The 20,389-nt window shown below is 42.8% G+C and overlaps 2 protein-coding genes across 2 annotated transcripts; both read left to right on the top strand.

The window, feature by feature from the left end:
• Nucleotides 1-843, top strand: LOC140305153 (uncharacterized). The gene has a single exon (XM_072383912.1). It carries the CDS (start codon nt 1-3, stop codon nt 841-843), a length of 843 nt encoding a protein of 280 aa, XP_072240013.1.
• Nucleotides 844-2,403: 1,560 nt separating this feature from the next.
• pdia2 (protein disulfide isomerase family A, member 2) lies at nt 2,404-7,619 on the top strand. Its single transcript, XM_072384809.1, has 11 exons — nt 2,404-2,747; nt 3,751-3,957; nt 4,598-4,731; nt 4,842-4,979; nt 5,794-5,910; nt 6,002-6,127; nt 6,307-6,501; nt 6,582-6,702; nt 6,989-7,167; nt 7,243-7,410; nt 7,489-7,619. The coding sequence occupies exons 1-11, from the start codon at nt 2,477-2,479 to the stop codon at nt 7,543-7,545; spliced, it is 1,713 nt and encodes a 570-aa protein (XP_072240910.1). The 5' UTR covers nt 2,404-2,476; the 3' UTR covers nt 7,546-7,619.
• Nucleotides 7,620-20,389: the final 12,770 nt, after the last annotated feature.

Here is a 20,389-nt window from a genome sequence, read left to right as displayed (position 1 = left end):
ATGGCCGCAGGACTCATCAGGAACTTCCTCATCCAGGCCCCAACTCCAAGCTATTATCCCATGATTTTCCAGCACTCTCCATGCAAGGAAGATGAGGAGGAGAAACTGGAGGAAAAGTCAGAGGGGAGAGCAGACGAAGAAGAAAGAGAAGAAGAGGAGGAGGAGGATTGTGAGGCTCAGGAGGATGAAGAAGAAGAGTGTTTAGATGAGTTTCTTTTGAATCCCTCTCACACTGCCCTGGATGTGACCAAGCAGCTGCTAAGGTTTGCTGACCTCATCAGCCGTGATGTCCAACGGTATTTTGGTCACTGCTCTGACGACAGAGAAGCTTGTGACATCTACAGCGACTCTCTTTCCATGACGACTGGCGGACGTCTGCGTTACTACGATGATCTGCTGAGAATCGCAAGGGCAGGCAGTCCGGAGGAGCAAGAAAACAGCCTTCTGGCTCATGCTGATGATCCTGCAGTCACTGTTCCCAAGGACAACGGTGGTCTTGGGCCCCTGGCGGAACTGTTTGACCACAGGGGCCTGAGTCAGGGCAGAGGCCAACCAATGATCAAGAGACATCTCCCACTCAGTTTCTGGACAGAGCCGCTCCCCCACTGCACTCTGATCAGTTTCAGCAACACGCCTGGCATCTCACACACAGACAGCAGCACAGCTACGCAGGACGGCACACGCTCCAACGGTAGCAGACACGTGCACTTTAACCCTATCGCACACCACAACACACACACCCTCGACAGCACTCAGCTGGACTTCAGTGATCTGCTGGCAGACTGGGACCCAAACCCAGAGTTCAATCACACACTGACAGAGGACACCCATATGCAGCATTAAGCACACAACTGCCGACTGAGACTGACATCTGAGTGACTCCATTCATCTCCTGCACTGCTGAGATACCAATGCGCTTCTATCCATTTTTCTGTTACAATCAAGATGAAAGAAGCTAACTTAGTGAAGCACACTGCTTTGAAAGATGGCAGTGATTTGCTTCTAGACTTTTTTCACTATGTTTACTGAAGAAAGACTTTCGAGTAACCATGTCATTATCACTCTTAATTTGCCCAGTCCTCATAGAACTGTCAATGATGTTAGTGAATACTGATCAGCGATTAAAGCCAGCATTGGCAAAGAGAATACACTGTTGGTAAATGGACTTGGTTGAGCCGGCGCTCTTCATCCATCTCTGCTTTCTGCCTGCTTTTCTCATTCTTTGTGGTTGAGATTAAAACTCAGTTTTTTTTTGTGTTGGAAAAGCAGCACGAATATCCTCAGAAACCAATTTAATGCAGGAAAAAACTTTAAAATGTTGACTCAGTGGGTAGAAATCCCTCTTATTTCTTTCTTTAATTAATTTTACTTTCTAAAACTAAGGAGATTTTAACTCAAGGGTTTCATGTTGTTGTTATTCAATTTGACTTAAAAATTGTCCTCAGACAGATTTCTGTCGACTTAATATGTATAAAAATGGTAGAGATATATTTTTTAAAAATGTGTTTAATATTCTGGGATCTGTGACGCAAATGAGCCTGATCTTGCTTGGATGTATGAATCGCTAACAGTTCAAATCTGTGATTTGGAGCATTGATGCAGTTCCAAATTGGAGATGCTCAGCCATGGTGTTGACTACTTGTTTCACTCATGGGATGTCCTCTTGCACATTGATAGAAACAACATATGAACACGATAAAAGAGTTAAAAACTTGAAGAGAGGTGAAAACTACTAAACCATAATATGGCACCTTTAATCTCAACTCTTACGCCAATCTCTACTAAGCGCTATTAAAACACTTTTTTCGTTTCATTGTGGTGAGTAACACCATTGATCTCAGCAGTGTTGGTGTGGGATCATATTAAGCACATGTCTAAAAATGTGAGCACAAACAGGATAGTCAAATCCATCTGTGTAATCATATAACTGATCGTTTTTTGTGAAGAAACAGCACATGCCTAAAAAGTTGCAATAAACCGAGACCCAGCAGGTGATGGTGGCTGCTGCTGTTTTAGGAGACATAAGTTGTGTGGTAAAAGGTAGAGAGCTTGTAATCTATCTATTACTATCACCGTGGCTGTTTTTAGGTAAATGAGGGTCTGATAAGGGCCTAGAAGTGGTGGAAGTGTACAAATGAGACCATTTGGTGGGTAATAGGGCCCATTTAAAGGTTACAAGCAAAGAAAAAAAAGAAGTAAACTTTGTTCATGTGACGTTTTTTTTAAGCTACAACAGTCTCTCAGCCAGTTTACCCAATTCTGAATCTACATGGCACCATTCGATTGGCTTATGTAGACTGGATAGAGTCCTGTGCAAGCGGTAACATCTGATTGGATGAGAGGGAAGGCCAGTAACATTTTGACACACACTCTCCAGCTGAGATAAATAAACGTACAGACTTTTAGTGACACATGTACTGAAGGTTTCCCCACACCTGGGCGGAGGTACCAGAGCAGCTCACACAGAAACACAAACATGAGGCTTTTGTCTATAACTCTGCTGGCCCTGCTGCTGTGGGCCTCCTGCATCCAGGCCAACGACTCGGACGACAACGCTGACAAACAGACCGACGCAGAAGGAGACGCATCAGAGGAGACAACAGAGGACACGTCAGAGGAGGAAACTGACGAGACGCCAAAGAAGGAGAAAACAACGGAGATCGAAGAAGAGAAAGATGTCATGGTTCTTCACATCAACAACTTTGCCAGAGCTCTCAGCGAGAACAAATATTTATTGGTTGAATTCTGTGAGTATTATCAAAATATTAAGTGCAACGCTATGAATAAACAGATCATCATTACCATAAATACTTTTTTGTGTACAATAAGTGCATTTAAACCCTTTATAAAAAAAAAAGCTCAATTTGTTCAATTCAAGTCAAAGGAAGAATCTTTGCTTTTTAAGTTTTTTCTTTAATATGCATGTACTGATCTGTGCCCACTTCCTCTGATTAGGGACAATTTTTCTTGAGAGAGAAAATGAGTGCTGATTTTTGCTACAAATAGCATCAGTAATGACATGTTGATCTGAAAAGGATAGTTACAGGAAGAGTTTATTTGTAGAGAGTTTGTGTTTAAAAAAAAAAAAAAATGCCACAGGAGAGTTTTAATATGCCGACACAATGTTAAAATCTCAACTCACACCTGAAATAAACCCGAGTGTTTCTTTCAAAATCTTGAATGAATATTCTCGGGAGAAAAATAAAAGAAAAAAATCTAACTTAGCTGAAGAGGATTGTGCGATATGTCCAAAAGCTTCAGGAATATCTGACTTGGGGGGGGGGCTATAACGTTTCATCCCGTATGAAGTGGAAACTTTATGTTTTTCACCATATAGGTATTATCATATAAACGGACAAATGTTTGTAAGTACACGTGGCCCGGCCATCTGTCCAGATGTTGTTCTGGTGCAACTCTCCCACAGATGAGCTCAGCGGTACAGGAGTCGAGGTTGAGCAGTGAAAAGAGCAGAGGGAATAAAAGCTGAGCCCAACTGCCATTTCTGCTATCAGCAGCTAATTTCCATCAGTATCTGGACAGGAGCTGCTGATAGCAACAGAATAGAGACCTGCTTTAGTTAAAAGCTTTAGTCAAACTTTGAAAGAGTCAGAATGCTCCCTCGTCAGGTCCAAGTTCAGGTAAACTCACAAAAAGTCAAGAGTCTTATTTTCAGTCTGGAAAAATGGTTAAATTACCTTGACAGGTATCGTGCTGCATCAAGACATAAACTATGTTTGTATTTGTGTGTAGATGCTCCCTGGTGTGGCCACTGCAAACAGCTGGAGCCAGTTTATGCCGAGGCTGCTGAGAAGCTGAAGACAGAGGAACCGGCAATTCGTTTGGCCAAAGTGGATGCCACAGAGGAGAGAGAGCTGGCTGATGAGTTTGATGTTGGAAACTTCCCCACTCTGAAACTATTCACTGACGGAGACCGCAAGCAGCCTGTTGACTACTCTGGTGAGTGCACAGCAGGCATCCACCACAGGTGTTTACCTGTTCATCTCTGGTCTGTGCCATTTCATTATCCCACTCCTTGTAATAACCAAATAAACACCAAGTGTGGCAGTCTGCTGCCCTCATCCGGATAATATGACGGTGAGAAACTGTATGTTTCACCAGTGATGATGCTAACACACACAAAGTTAGCAAGATTAAAGCAGGGCTCTCAGCTTCCATGTTTTGAGACTATTGCCACACTTTTTAAAGGGGACTGACATCCAGATATGGATGTCTTTGCAAAATACGGATTTTAATGGAATATGAGTATCAACGATTGAAAATTCTCAGTAGAGTTGAAGAACCTCTATGTAGACTTTTCAAGCAGTGACAGTTTTTTTGCAGACCTTTCATCTAGTCTGTCTGACACAAATGTATTGTCAGAGCCCCTCAGTTCATGTAACAACCAATCACAGCAGAGCTTCCCTCCCACCCCAAGGGGGCGCTGCAACCCAGCATCCCAAATGAAATACTGTGAAATGCGTGTTTCAAGACTACACATAAGAAAAATAAATGAAAAATAAAAACTGGCTCATGACTAAGTGAACTTAACGTTTTTTCCCACACGAGGTAACATGGCTTGTCTGTTTTTGTTTTCTAGGTAAAAGGTCAGTTGTGGGAATAATCCAGTGGATGAAGCGTCGCACAGGCCCTGGCGCACAAGATATAGACACTGCAGACTCTGCAGCTGAGTTCATCAATGCCCATAACATCACTGTTATTGGATTTTTTGATGTATGCTTTTCTCTAATGTATACGCAGCGTTACCCTTCTATCATGTCATATCAATACATTTTTGTACGACTTTATTTTGTCACGCTCTGCTTTTTGTTCCTTTTCCGCAGAGTCTGGAAAGCGAGGCAGCCAAGGTGCTGAAGGAAGTTGCTTTTGATTTGCCTGACACAGAGTTTGCAATTACAGCAACTTCTGAAGTTTTCCAGAAGTATGAGGTTAAAGGAGACACAGTGGTGCTCTTCAAAAAGGTATGAGGATCGCAGAGAGTCGGCTTTTTTTTTGTAGGACAGCAAAGCAGAGATGCAAGACGGTGGATGATGTTGGTTTTGCTGCTCAGAGATACGTGACAGACATAACTGTCTGAATGTCCAAATATGATATCCAAGCATAGTGATGGCTTGATGACTCTGTTCATTTTTTTTCTAATTCAATCTTTCACAACACAATAAACGAATAATGATAAATAGGGCTTTAGCTAATACAAAGAAAGCCCATCACAATGGACTGAACAGATGCTAGGACCGCTGTGGGAATAAGTCTTATTCAAATTATTCAAAGTCTTTCTTCAGTTTCATGCCAAACAAATTGTGTTACATATATATGAAAAAATCGGGTCAATCAGGCTCTAAGTCAGAGCTTCTATTTAAAGTAATTTATTATGCGTCATGAAACAACAACACAGAGACACACCACCCCAAATGGATGTTATATGTCTATAGAGAGATACAAAATGAACACACAGAGGAAAATCAACTGAAGAGGGACTACAAACAGACAAATGCAAAAGCTGCATGTTAAAACTTAAGGTGCTACATACTTTATAGTAGCAGAAGGCTCTAAAAATGCAAAGATTTGGACTTTGAACTAATCTCAAACCAATAAAAGCAACACATCTTCACAGCTGAGGAGCTAGAATCAGCAACCTTTATTACTGTTAATTTTACATGATAAAAGGCCTGAATGACTGAAATGACTTTTGTTTTCTGTTGGTTAACCAATCATTTGACGGCTAATTTAAAAACTGGTGTATGTTAGTGAAACAAACCTGTGTGTGTCTACTAGTTCGATAATGGCAGAGCAGACTTTATGTTGTCAGAGGACGGAAAGCTGGACAAACAAAACCTGACCTCCTTCATTAAGGAAAACAGCCTGGAGCTGATCATCCCATTCAGCCAGGAGGTAATACACATGGTCACATACACGATTAGACGGTTTTGATAAAAAACCTGAGGCGAAATAGAAATGATTCTGTATGTGTGTGCGTTTTCAGACAGCAGAAAATATCTTCGGCTCTCGCATCCTCCTGCACAGCCTGCTGTTCATCAACTCTACTGTGAAGAGTCACATGAATCTGTTGGATAACTTCAGGATTGTTGCCAAAGAGTTGAAGGGAAAGGTAATTGCTTGGTGTGTGTTCATTGTATCTTTCGTGTTGTGGGTATTTCAATCTGTTTGTCTCATTGTGGGAGCTCGACTTGTTCTTGGAGACAAAACTGGGTCCACGTAACACAAGTCTTTATATTAGGATCAGATTCTCAGAAGTTACAGAAACTCAAATCTGTGTGTGTTTTGCAGATGCTATTCATTAAGATTGATGTGACGTCAGCCCTGTCACATGTACTGAAATACTTTGGAGTTTCTGAGAGCGACGCTCCCACTGCTCGCATCATCGATATGGAGACACAGAAGAAGTTCAGCATTGACTCTGGGGAACTCACTGTTGATTCGTTGCGACAGCGGTGCCAGGAGGTTATGGATGGCACTGCGAAGGTAAGACACACACGGCCTCTGTTCATATTAACTTGCACAGCAGCGTTAAATACAATGACTCGTTCTTTTGTGTGCTGCAGCCATACTATCGGTCAGAGGAGATCCCAGAGGACTGGAACAAAGGACCAGTCAAAGTCCTGGTGGGCAAGAACTTTGAATCTGTAGCTTTGGACCAGACTAAAAATGTCTTTGTGGAGTTTTGTAAGTCACTCTGCACTTTAACCCTGTAAGCTGTAAATATGTGTACATCTTAATTATCGTTCTGGAAAATGTGTCTGTAAAATAAGTCAGTAACAAAAGAAAAGCACGAGGGAGAAATAACCAAAAACCCTGATCTGACTGGATAAAAAACATTTTGTAAAAGTTGCAAAATATAGCAAGAAAAAAAAGAAAGACATGTCCACACAAGGGTAGTAATAGGGGTGTTTTGATGATCTTCCAAGAATTTCTACCAATTCCCCCATTCATTTCCTAACTGTGTGTGCAGATGCTCCCTGGTGTGGACACTGTAAGGAACTGGCTCCCATCTGGGAGCAACTGGGTGAGAAATACGCCGACCAGGATGACATCATGATAGCCCAGATGGACGCCACAGCCAATGAATTGGAGTCAGTTGCGATTGATGGATTTCCAACTCTCAAATATTTCCCAGCTGGGGGCAAAGAGGTAGACACACACACACACACACACACAGCAACCCATACACTCCGCACAGATTGTAGAAGACTCTTTTTCTCTCAGGTAATAAACTACACTGGAAAAAGGGATCTGGAGACATTGTCTAAGTTCCTGGATAATGGAGGAGTGCTGCCAAAGGACGAAAGTCATGAAGATGAGGATGAAGGAGGAGAGGATGGTGATGAAGTTCCTGACTCTGAGGAAGAGGACGACACTGGTGACCACAGCAAGGTTTGTCTTTGTTGCTACTTAAACATTCCTCCCTTATCTGCACCTTAACTGACAAGGTTTTCTTCTCCTGTTTTTCAGGAGACAGATGAGTCCTCAGAGGTTAAAACCAACGAAACGTCCAAAGACGAGCTGTAATAACACTTTCCAGCAAATCAAGATCAACCTCACATTTTCATTTTTTTCTTAATAAAAGTGATCCAGTTATAAAATGTGTGCATGTGGAATTATTATGAATGGCCCTCAACTTCTGCAACTTAATGTCCTTTTAAACACCTTTCCTATGCAGAGGTTGCTACAACTTCCCTTGCAAAAAAGGTGTCTTGAAGCAGTTTCCGATACTAATGGATCTGCTAAAGTTGAATTTGGCAGCTTTTGACAAAACAGACATACATGCATGCAATCTGTGATATATTATTTTTACAACTCTAAAAGTGTCAGGATATCCCTGCATTCCTCTTTGTGCATGCTATCCATATTTTGAAAGATCTGTTTCATAGAGTGGGAATATTTTGTCCTATTTTTTTTCAAGGTTTGATGGATATGGGTAAAGGATTAGTATGTGGGTACGGCCTTCTTTATAAAAGTCAGTGATTGACATCCAAATATTTATTTAAGGAAAAATTCTAACGTGACACCATCCCTATCAACCAAGTGCTGTTTGCAGAATTATGTCTGCTTTATGCAACCAGACTGGCAGTTATCCATAATTCAAAAAGCCAATCACAACTGATTATTTGAAGATATAAATCATTCAAAATTGGTCTTTAGAAATTTCAAGCAATCCAAAGTGTAAAAACAGCATCTGGAAAATGACAAAGCTAAAGAAAGGCACGTGTCCTAACGAGGGAATGTTAGGGCAAGAAACAACTGGATTCCCAGAACCAGGGAGGTCAGGACCACATCACGAGAATCCAAACTGCGAATGAGGAGCCAATGCTTCTACTTACATTGCAAACCTTCATACATGGAAAGAGCATGACTGCTCAGGGACTTGAAAAGCAAAACTCTCCCCATCTAAACTGCTGATCTCTGAGCCTTTTTATAATGTAGGTTTGTCAGTGACTTATAATGATGCCATTCACATCAAGAGTTTCACTGTCCTCTACTTTTTTTCAAATTTTTTTGACAGTACCACGGCTTCCGGCAGAACACAGAGCCTCAGTTCTGGACGGCAACTAATTTTAGCTTTTTTAGCTTCTGGTAAAACTTGTTTAATAAACTCAAATTCTTCATTTGGGAGCACACCAGCAAACTCAGACTAAGCATAACTTCAGGATTTTCATGAAGCAAATGGGGAACATGACCCTGAAGATGATGTTCATTCTGGTGCTGCAGCATGAGAGCAGGAGACTTAAAGAAATTGAACAAACAAGTAAAGAAAGCTGGCTCTGTGATGGGGAATGCTCTGGAGTCCCTGGAGCTGACCGACACTGATAAATGGTGATAAATTCCACATCACTGACATCATAAATTGACATCACTTGGACATCACTTTGACATCACATTGACATCACATTGACATCACTATGACATCATAAAATGCTCCCTCCAAGTTTATAACAGGACCCACCAGAGACTAATTTTTCTTCACTAACAATTTCTCTTTCTGTTTCCCCAGGTTGAAATTAGAAGGATGTCCGAAAGCACCAGACCTTAGGTTGGATCAGGTCAACCTGGGTAAAGTAACTAGGTACCAAGGTAACGAGGTACCAAGGTAAGAAACCTTTTCTTACTAGGTTTCAAAAACAGATACAGCATAATATGTGTGTCTGTGTGGGCATTCTCCATCAGACTTTTGAGTATTAATTCGAAACACAATAATCTGAGTCAACAGCAGTGCCTGCTGTCACTGCCGTGCATTATTAGCCTCCATTACAACAGCTGTTCTCACTTTTCAATGGCAATGAAACGAAATCAGATCATCACAGGTCCAACACATCACTTGTCCACTTCACTAATGGGACCTGCTAGTAAGGTTTAAAGGGGAAAAAACTGAGATCAGTGTGACACAAGACTGGAGTCTTAGTAAATTAACCTGCTAAGTTTTGGAAATAACTAAAATTATGTTAACGTCTTGGCAGGAATAAAGAGCTCTGCAGCTCTCTCATCCAGAGGATCTAGAAGCATGCATGTGTTTGTAAGATAGCAGAGGGTGTATTCTTATTAAAGTCACGCTAATTGCCTTTTGCACACTGTGAGATGTTTAAAGCTGAGATTACTTTCTGAGCTGAGATGTGGAAAGAAACATGTTGAACATCCTGTGTTTCCTCTTTTGTCTTTTGTTCCACTTCAGTATTTGATCAAGAAGGCTGGCTCTTTGCTGGGGACTGCTTTGTCGTCCCTGGAGCTGACTGATACTGATAACCGGACATAAATTCCATATCACTGACTGACATAAATTGATGTTACTTTGACATCATTTTGACATCACATTGACGTCACATTGACATCACATTGACGTCACATTGACATCACTTTGACATCATAAAATGCTCCCTCCAAGTTTATAACAGGACCCACTAGAGACTGATTTTTCTTAACTAACAGTTTCTCTTTCTGTTTCCACAGGTTCACATTAGAAGGATGTCCTAAAGCACCAGACCTTAGGTTGGATCGGGTCAACTTTGGTAAGGTACCAAAGTAACTAGGTACCAAGGTAACTGGGTTTCAACAACAGGCTTTCGACTCAAGGTTAGAACTTCGGTTCTAATACGTCACAAAGACGTCACAACATATGTGATGATAATGCCTCAACGACACACGTCAATGCTAGTTAATGCACGTCAATGGTCGTCAATCTACAACATTACACGTCAATAAACGTCACAGGTGAAAGTATATAACTAGGACCCAGAGATCAACAGCTGGTGTTCGGGAGGTTGTGTCTCCCTTCCCTCAGGGACCAGACTGAGAGGCTTTGACGGCAGATGAGCGTTGAGTCTCGGCTGCCAGGACAGCAGTCATGCTCTCTCCATGCGTACAGTATGAGGCTGTAGCTGGAAGCGTCTGCTCCGCACTCGCAAGTCCGATGCTTGTGTTGTGGACAGGAGCCCCCGGAATCGGTTGCGTCTTGTTCTCAGTGCTCTCATGTCCTTCTGATCCCTGAGTACGTTTTTTGAGTGTTAATTCAAAACACAACCATCTCAGGCTACAGCAGTATCCGCTGTCACTGTCCTGCATTATTAGCCTCCATCACAACAGCTGTTCTCACTTTTCAGTGGCAAGGAAACGAAATCAAATCATCACGGGTCCAACACATCACTTGTCCACTTCACTAGTGGGACCTTTTAGTAAGGTTTAAAGGGTGAAAAAGTGATATCAGCGTGACATGCATGTTTGTAACATGCATGCTTCACATGCGGGTGTATTCTTACTAAAGTCACCCTAATTGCCTTTTGCGCACTCTGAGATGTTTAAAGCTCAGATTAATTTCTGAGCTGAGATGTAGAAACATGTTGAACATTCTGTGTTTCCTCTTTTGTCTGTAACCAAGGAGTTCGTAAATATCAATGTTCCAGTTTAGTATTTGTAGCACACGCGAGTGCACGTAAACACGTACATACACATGTACTATTGTGCGCTCAAAAATCCACAAACACTTACACATGCACACACACACTCATAAAGGCCTACAACCACCACACGCGGGCAAACGCGGGAAGCATCCAGATGCTCCAAAAGGCTGAGCATCTGGATGCTTCCCGCGGCCCTCGTGCTTCGGGAGGCGAAATGTTCTGTCTTTACCCCCAGTGAAGCACCCGGGATGGGTGTCACTGTGGGCCCCTCCTCTCTCGCTTGGGAGTGTGAAGGGAGTGACAGAGGTTAGGTCTGAAGGACCAGGTTAGAACCTCGGTTCTAATACGTCACAAAGACGTCACAACATATGTGATGATAATGCCTCAGCGGCACACGTCAATGCTAGTTAATGCACGTCAATGGTCGTCAATCCACGTCATTACACGTCAATAAACGTCAATACACGTCACAGGTGAAAGTATATAACTAGGACCCAGAGATCAACAGCTGGTGTTCGGGAGGTTGTGTCTCCCTTCCCTCAGGGACCAGACTGAGATGCATTGACGGCAGATGAGCGTTGAGTCTCGGCTGCCAGGACAGCAGTCAGACTCTCTCCATGCGTACAGTATGAGGCTGTAGCTGGAAGCGTCTGCTCCGCACTCGCAAGTCCGATGCTTGTGTTGTGGACAGGAGCCCCCGGAATCGGTTGCGTCTTGTTCTCAGTGCTCTCATGTCCTTCTGATCCCTGAGTACGGTTTTTGAGTGTTAATTCAAAACACAACCATCTCAGGCTACAGCAGTGCCAGCTGTCACTGTCCTGCATTATTAGCCTCCATCACAACAGCTGTTCTCACTTTTCAGTGGCAAGGAAACGAAATCAAATCATCACGGGTCCAACACACCACTTTTCCACTTCACTAGTGGGACCTATTAGTAAGGTTTAAAGGGGCAAAAAAATCTAAAATTATGTTGACTTCTTAGCAGGAATAAAGATCTCTGCAGCTCTCTCGTCCAGAGGATCTAGAAGCATGCATGTGTTTGTAACATAGCAGAGGGTGTATTCTTACTAAAGTCACGCTAATTGCCTTTTGCGCACTGTGAGATGTTTAAATCTCAGATTAATTTCTGAGCTGAGATGTAGAAACATGTGGAACATCCTGTGTTTCTTCTTTTGTCTGTAACCGAGAAGCTCATAAATATCAATATTCCACTTCAGTATTTGATAAAGAAGGCTGGCTCTGTAGTCCCTGGAGCTGACTGATACTGATAAACGGACATAAATTCCATATCACTGACATAAATTGATGTTACTTTGACGTCATTTTGACATCACATTGACGTCACATTGACATCACATTGACGTCACATTGACATCACTTTGACATCATAAAATGCTCCCTCCAAGTTTATAACAGGACCCACTAGAGACTGATTTTTCTTCACTCACAATTTCTCTTTCTGTTTCCCCAGGTTGAAATTAGAAGGATGCCCTAAAGCACCAGACCTTAGGTTGGATCAGGTCAACTTTGGTAAGGTACCAAAGTAACTAGGTACCAAGGTAACTGGGTTTCAACAACAATTACAATGTAATCTGTGTGTCTGTGTGTGCATGCTCCATCAGACCGTTAGGTCTTGTTCTCGGTGCTCTCATGTCCATCTGATCCCTGAGTATGTCTTTTGAGTAATCTGAGGCAACAGCAGTGCCCGCTGTCACTGCCGTGCATTATTAGCCTCCATCACAACAGTTGTTCTCACTTTTCAATCATCACGGGTCCAACACATCACTTGTCCTCTTCACTAGTGGGACCTGTTAGTAAGGTTTAAATAGTGAAAAACTGATATCAGTGTAACAAAGACTGGATTCTTAGTAAATTAACCTGCTGAGTTTTGGAAATAACTCTAAAATGATGTTGACTTCTTAGCAGGAATAAAGAGCTCTGCAGCTCTCTCACCCAGAGGATCTAGAAGTATAGATGTGTTTGTAACATAGCAGAGGGTGTATTCTTAAAGTCACGCTAATTGCATTTTGCGCATTGAGGGATGTTTAAAGCGCAGATTAATATCTAAGCTGATATGTAAAAAGAAACATGTGGAACATTCTGTGTTTCCTCTTTTGTCTGTAACCGAGGAGCTCATAAATATAAATGTTCCAGTTTAGTATTTGTAGCACACGTAAGTGCAGTAAACACGTTCATACACATGTACTATTGTGCGCTCACAAATTCACAAACACTTACACATGCACACACACACACACACTCACAACGGCCTGCAACCACCACACGCGGGCAAACGCGGGAAGCATCCAGATGCTCCAAAAGGCTGAGCATCTGGATGCTTCCCGCGGCCCTCGTGCTTCGGGAGGCGAAATGTTCTGTCTTTACCCCCAGTGAAGCACCCGGGATGGGTGTCACTGTGGGCCCCTCCTCTCTCGCTTGGGAGTGTGAAGGGAGTGACAGAGGTTTGGTCTGAAGGACTCCAGGTTAGAACTTCGGTTCTAATACGTCACAAAGACGTCACAACATATGTGATGATAATGCCTCAACACACGTCAATGCTCGTCAATCCACGTCATTAAACGTCAACAAACGTCAATAGACGTCACAGGTGAAAGTATATAACTAGGACCCAGAGATCAACAGCTGGGTGTTCGGGAGGTTGTGTCTCCCTTCCCTCAGGGACCAGACTGAGAGGCTTTGACGGCAGATGAGCGTTGAGTCTCGGCTGCCAGGACAGCAGTCAGACTCTCTCCATGCGTACAGTATGAGGCTGTAGCTGGAAGCGTCTGCTCCGCACTCGCAAGTCCGATGCTTGTGTTGTGGACAGGAGCCCCCGGAATCCGTTGCGTCTTGTTGTCAGTGCTCTCATGTCCTTCTGATCCCTGAGTACGTTTTTTGAGTGTTAATTCAAAACACAACCATCTCAGGCTACAGCAGTGCCCGCTGTCACTGTCCTGCATTATTAGCCTCCATCACAACAGCTGTTCTCACTTTTCAATGGCAAGGAAACTAAATCAAATCATCACGGGTCCAACACAGCACTTTTCCACTTCACTAGTGGGACCAGTTAGTAAGGTTTAAAGGGGCAAAAAAAAATCTAAAATGATGTTGACTTCTTAGCAGGAATAAAGAGCTCTGCAGCTCTCTCATCCAGAGGATCTAGAAGCATGCATGTGTTTGTAACATAGCAGAGGGTGTATTCTTACTAATTGCCTTTTGCGCACTGTGAGATGTTTAAAGCTCAGATTAATTCTGAGCTGAGATGTAGAAACATGTGGAACATCCTGTGTTTCTTCTTTTGTATGTAACCGAGAAGCTCATAAATATCAATATTCCACTTCAGTATTTGATCAAGAAGGCTGGCTCTGTAGTCCCTGGAGCTGACTGATACTGATAAACGGACATAAATTCCATATCACTGACTGACATAAATTGATGTTACTTTGACATCATTTTGACATCACATTGACGTCACATTGACATCACATTGACTTCACATTGACATCACATTGACATCACATTGACGTCACATTGACATCACTTTGACATCATAAAATGCTCCCTCCAAGTTTATAACAGGACCCACTAGAGACTGATTTTTCTTCACTCACAATTTCTCTTTCTGTTTCCCCAGGTTGAAATTAGAAGGATGTCCTAAAGCACCAGACCTTAGGTTGGATCAGGTCAACTTTGGTAAGGTACCAAAGTAACTAGGTACCAAGGTAACTGGGTTTCAACAACAATTACAATGTAATCTGTGTGTCTGTGTGTGCATGCTCCATCAGACGGTTAGGTCTTGTTCTCGGTGCTCTCATGTCCTTCTGATCCCTGAGTATGTCTTATGAGTAATCTGAGGCAACAGCAGTGCCCGCTGTCACTGCCGTGCATTATTAGCCTCCATCACAACAGCTGTTCTCACTTTTCAATGGCAAGGAAACTAAATCAAATCATCACGGGTCCAACACAGCACTTGTCCACTTCACTAGTGGGACCAGTTAGTAAGGTTTAAAGGGGCAAAAAAAAAATCTAAAATGATGTTGACTTCTTAGCAGGAATAAAGAGCTCTGCAGCTCTCTCATCCAGATGATCTAGAAGCATGCATGTGTTTGTAACATAGCAGAGGGTGTATTCTTACTAATTGCCTTTTGCGCACTGTGAGATGTTTAAAGCTCAGATTAATATCTGAGCTGAGATGTAGAAACATGTGGAACATCCTGTGTTTCTTCTTTTGTCTGTAACAGAAAAGCTCATAAATATCAATATTCCACTTCAGTATTTCATAAAGAAGGCTGGCTCTGTAGTCCCTGGAGCTGACTGATACTGATAAACGGACATAAATTCCATATCACTGATATAAATTGATGTTACTTTGACATAATTTTGACATCACATTGACGTCACATTGACATCACATTGACGTCACATTGACATCACTTTGACATCATAAAATGCTCCCTCCAAGTTTATAACAGGACCCACTAGAGACTGATTTTTCTTAACTCACAATTTCTCTTTCTGTTTCCCCAGGTTGAAATTACAAGGATGTCCTAAAGCACCAGACCTTAGGTTGGATCAGGTCAACTTTGGTAAGGTACCAAAGTAACTAGGTACCAAGGTAACTGAGTTTCAGCAACAATTACAATGTAATCTGTGTGTCTGTGTGTGCATGCTCCATCAGATGGTTAGGTCTTGTTCTCGGTGCTCTCATGTCCATCTGATCCCTGAGTATGTCTTTTGGGTAATCTGAGGGAACAGCAGTGCCCGCTGTCACTGCCGTGCATTATTAGCCTCCATCACAACAGCTGTTCTCACTTTTCAATCATCACGGGTCCAACACATCACTTGTCCTCTTCACTAGTGGGACCTGTTAGTAAGGTTTAAATAGTGAAAAACTGATATCAGCGTGACAAAGACTGGAGTCTTAGTAGATTAACTTGCTGAGTTTTGGAAATAACTCTAATGTTGACCTCTTAGCAGGAATAAAGAGCTCTGCAGCTCTCTCACCCAGAGGATCTAGAAGTATAGATGTGTTTGTAACATAGCAGAGGGTGTATTCTTACTAAAGTCACGCTAATTGCTTCTTGCGCACTCTGAGATGTTTAAAGCTCAGATTAATATCTGAGCTGAGATTTAGAAAGAAACGTGGAACATTCTGTGTTTCCTCTTCTGTCTGTAACCGAGGAGCTCGTAAATATCAATGTTCAGTTCAGGATTTGTTGCACACGCGCATGCACGTAAACACGTTCATACACATATGATATCGTATACTCACAAACACTTACACACGCACACACACACACACGTACACAACAGCGTACAACCACCACACGCGGGCAAATGCGGGAAGCATCCAGATGTTCCAGAGGCATTCAGATGCTCCAAAAAGGCTAATGGAGCATCTGGATGCTTCCCGAGGTCCTCGTGCTTCGGGAGGCGAAATGTTCTGTCTTTACCCCCAGTGAAGCACCCGGGATGGGTGTCACTGTGGGCCCCTCCTCTCTCGCTTGGGAGTGTGAAGGGAGTGACAGAGATTTGGTCTGAAGGACTCCAGGTTAGAACTTCGGTTCTAATACGTCACAAAGACGTCACAACATATGTGATGATAATGCCTCAACACACGTCAATGCACGTCAATGGTCGTCAATCCACGTCATTAAACGTCAACAAACGTCAATAGACGTCACAGGTGAAAGTATATAACTAGGACCCAGAGATCAACAGCTGGTGTTCGGGAGGTTGTGTCTCCCTTCCCTCAGGGACCAGACTGAGAGGCTTTGACGGCAGATGAGCGTTGAGTCTCGGCTGCCAGGACAGCAGTCAGACTCTCTCCATGCTTACAGTATGAGGCTGTAGCTGGAAGCGTCTGCTCCGCACTCGCAAGTCCGATGCTTGTGTTGTGGACAGGAGCCCCCGGAATCCGTTGCGTCTTGTTGTCAGTGCTCTCATGTCCTTCTGATCCCTGAGAACGTTTTTTGAGTGTTAATTCAAAGCACAACCATCTCAGGCTACAGCAGTACCCACTGTCACTGTCCTGCATTATTAGCCTCCATCACAACAGCTGTTCTCACTTTTCAATGGCAAGGAAACTAAATCAAATCATCACGGGTCCAACACAGCACTTGTCCACTTCACTAGTGGGACCAGTTAGTAAGTTTTAAAGGGGCAAAAAAAAATCTAAAATGATGTTGACTTCTTAGCAGGAATAAAGAGCTCTGCAGCTCTCTCATCCAGAGGATCTAGAAGCATGCATGTGTTTGTAACATAGCAGAGGGTGTATTCTTACTAATTGCATTTTGCGCACTGTGAGATGTTTAAAGCTCAGATTAATATCTGAGCTGAGATGTAGAAACATGTGGAACATCCTGTGTTTCTTCTTTTGTCTGTAACCGAGAAGCTCATAAATATCAATATTCCACTTCAGTATTTGATAAAGAAGGCTGGCTCTGTAGTCCCTGGAGCTGACTGATACTGATAAACGGACATAAATTCCATATCACTGACATAAATTGATGTTACTTTGACATCATTTTGACATCACATTGACGTCACATTGACATCACATTGACGTCACATTGACATCACTTTGACATCATAAAATGCTCCCTCCAAGTTTATAACAGGACCCACTAGAGACTGATTTTTCTTCACTCACAATTTCTCTTTCTGTTTCCCCAGGTTGAAATTACAAGGATGTCCTAAAGCACCAGACCTTAGGTTGGATCAGGTCAACTTTGGTAAGGTACCAAAGTAACTAGGTACCAAGGTAACTGGGTTTCAGCAACAATTACAATGTAATCTGTGTGTCTGTGTGTGCATGCTCCATCAGACCGTTAGGTCTTGTTCTCGGTGCTCTCATGTCCTTCTGAGTATGTCTTTTGAGTAATCTGAGGCAACAGCAGTGCCCGCTGTCACTGCCGTGCATTATTAGCCTCCATCACAACAGCTGTTCTCACTTTTCAATCATCACGGGTCCAACACATCACTTGTCCTCTTCACTAGTGGGACCTGTTAGTAAGGTTTAAATAGTGAAAAACTGATATCAGCGTGACAAAGACTGGAGTCTTAGTAGATTAACTTGCTGAGTTTTGGAAATAACTCTAATGTTGACCTCTTAGCAGGAATAAAGAGCTCTGCAGCTCTCTCACCCAGAGGATCTAGAAGTATAGATGTGTTTGTAACATAGCAGAGGGTGTATTCTTACTAAAGTCACGCTAATTTCATTTTGCGCACTGAGGGATGTTTAAAGCTCAGATTAATATCTAAGCTGAGATGTAAAAAGAAACATGTGGAACATTCTGTGTTTCCTCTTTTGTCTGTAACCGAGGAGCTCATAAATATAAATGTTCCAGTTTAGTATTTGTAGCACACGTAAGTGCACGTAAACACGTTCATACACTTGTACTATTGTGCGCTCACAAATTCACAAACACTTACACATGCACACACACACACACACTCACAACGGCCTACAACCACCACACGCGGGCAAACGCGGGAAGCATCCAGATGCTCCAAAAGGCTGAGCATCTGGATGCTTCCCGCGGCCCTCGTGCTTCGGGAGGCGAAATGTTCTGTCTTTACCCCCAGTGAAGCACCCGGGATGGGTGTCACTGTGGGCCCCTCCTCTCTCGCTTGGGAGTGTGAAGGGAGTGACAGAGATTTGGTCTGAAGGACTCCAGGTTAGAACTTCGGTTCTAATACGTCACAAAGACGTCACAACATATGTGATGATAATGCCTCAACACACGTCAATGCACGTCAATGGTCGTCAATCCACGTCATTAAACGTCAACAAACGTCAATAGACGTCACAGGTGAAAGTATATAACTAGGACCCAGAGATCAACAGCTGGGTGTTCGGGAGGTTGTGTCTCCCTTCCCTCAGGGACCAGACTGAGAGGCTTTGACGGCAGATGAGCGTTGAGTCTCGGCTGCCAGGACAGCAGTCAGACTCTCTCCATGCGTACAGTATGAGGCTGTAGCTGGAAGCGTCTGCTCCGCACTCGCAAGTCCGATGCTTGTGTTGTGGACAGGAGCCCCCGGAATCCGTTGCGTCTTGTTGTCAGTGCTCTCATGTCCTTCTGATCCCTGAGAACGTTTTTTGAGTGTTAATTCAAAACACAACCATATCAGGCTACAGCAGTGCCCGCTGTCACTGTCCTGCATTATTAGCCTCCATCACAACAGCTGTTCTCACTTTTCAATGGCAAGGAAACTAAATCAAATCATCACGGCTCCAACACATCACTTTTCCACTTCACTAGTGGGACCAGTTAGTAAGGTTTAAAGGGGCAAAAACCTGAGATCAGCGTGACACAAGACTGAAGTCTTAGTGGATTAGCATGCTGTCTTTTGCAAATAACTCTAAAATGATGTTGACTTCTTAGCAGGAATAAAGAGCTCTGCATCTCTCTCATCCAGAGGATCTAGAAGCATGCATGTGTTTGTAACATAGCAGAGGGTGTATTCTTACTAAAGTCACGCTAATTGCCTTTTGCGCACTGTGAGATGTTTAAAGCTCAGATTAATATCTGAGCTGAGATGTAGAAACATGTGGAACATCCTGTGTTTCTTCTTTTGTCTGTAACCGAGAAGCTCATAAATATCAATATTCCACTTCAGTATTTGATCAAGAAGGCTGGCTCTGTCGTCCCTGGAGCTGACTGATACTGATAAACGGACATAAATTCCATATCACTGACTGACATGAATTGATGTTACTTTGACATCATTTTGACATCACATTGACGTCACATTGACATCACATTGACTTCACATTGACATCACATTGACATCACATTGACGTCACATTGACATCACTTTGACATCATAAAATGCTCCCTCCAAGTTTATAACAGGACCCACTAGAGACTGATTTTTCTTAACTCACAATTTCTCTTTCTGTTTCCCCAGGTTGAAATTAGAAGGATGTCCTAAAGCACCAGACCTTAGGTTGGATCAGGTCAACTTTGGTAAGGTACCAAAGTAACTAGGTACCAAGGTAACTGGGTTTCAACAACAATTACAATGTAATCTGTGTGTGCATGCTCCATCAGACGGTTAGGTCTTGTTCTCGGTGTTCTCATGTCCTTCTGATCCCTGAGTATGTCTTTTGAGTAATCTGAGGGAACAGCAGTGCCCGCTGTCACTGCCGTGCATTATTAGCCTCCATCACAACAGCTGTTCTCACTTTTCAATCATCACGGGTCCAACACATCACTTGTCCTCTTCACTAGTGGGACCTGTTAGTAAGGTTTAAATAGTGAAAAACTGATATCAGCGTGACAAAGACTGGAGTCTTAGTAGATTAACTTGCTGAGTTTTGGAAATAACTCTAATGTTGACCTCTTAGCAGGAATAAAGAGCTCTGCATCTCTCTCATCCAGAGGATCTAGAAGCATGCATGTGTTTGTAACATAGCAGAGGGTGTATTCTTACTAAAGTCACGCTAATTGCTTTTCGCG

This window comes from Leuresthes tenuis, unplaced genomic scaffold (assembly GCF_036924035.1).
Source record: "Leuresthes tenuis unplaced genomic scaffold, fLeuTen1.0.hap1 SCAF_4, whole genome shotgun sequence".
NCBI lineage: Eukaryota > Metazoa > Chordata > Actinopteri > Atheriniformes > Atherinopsidae > Leuresthes > Leuresthes tenuis.
Note: the sequence above shows the minus strand (reverse complement) of the source record. Positions and strands in the feature narration are given on the sequence as shown.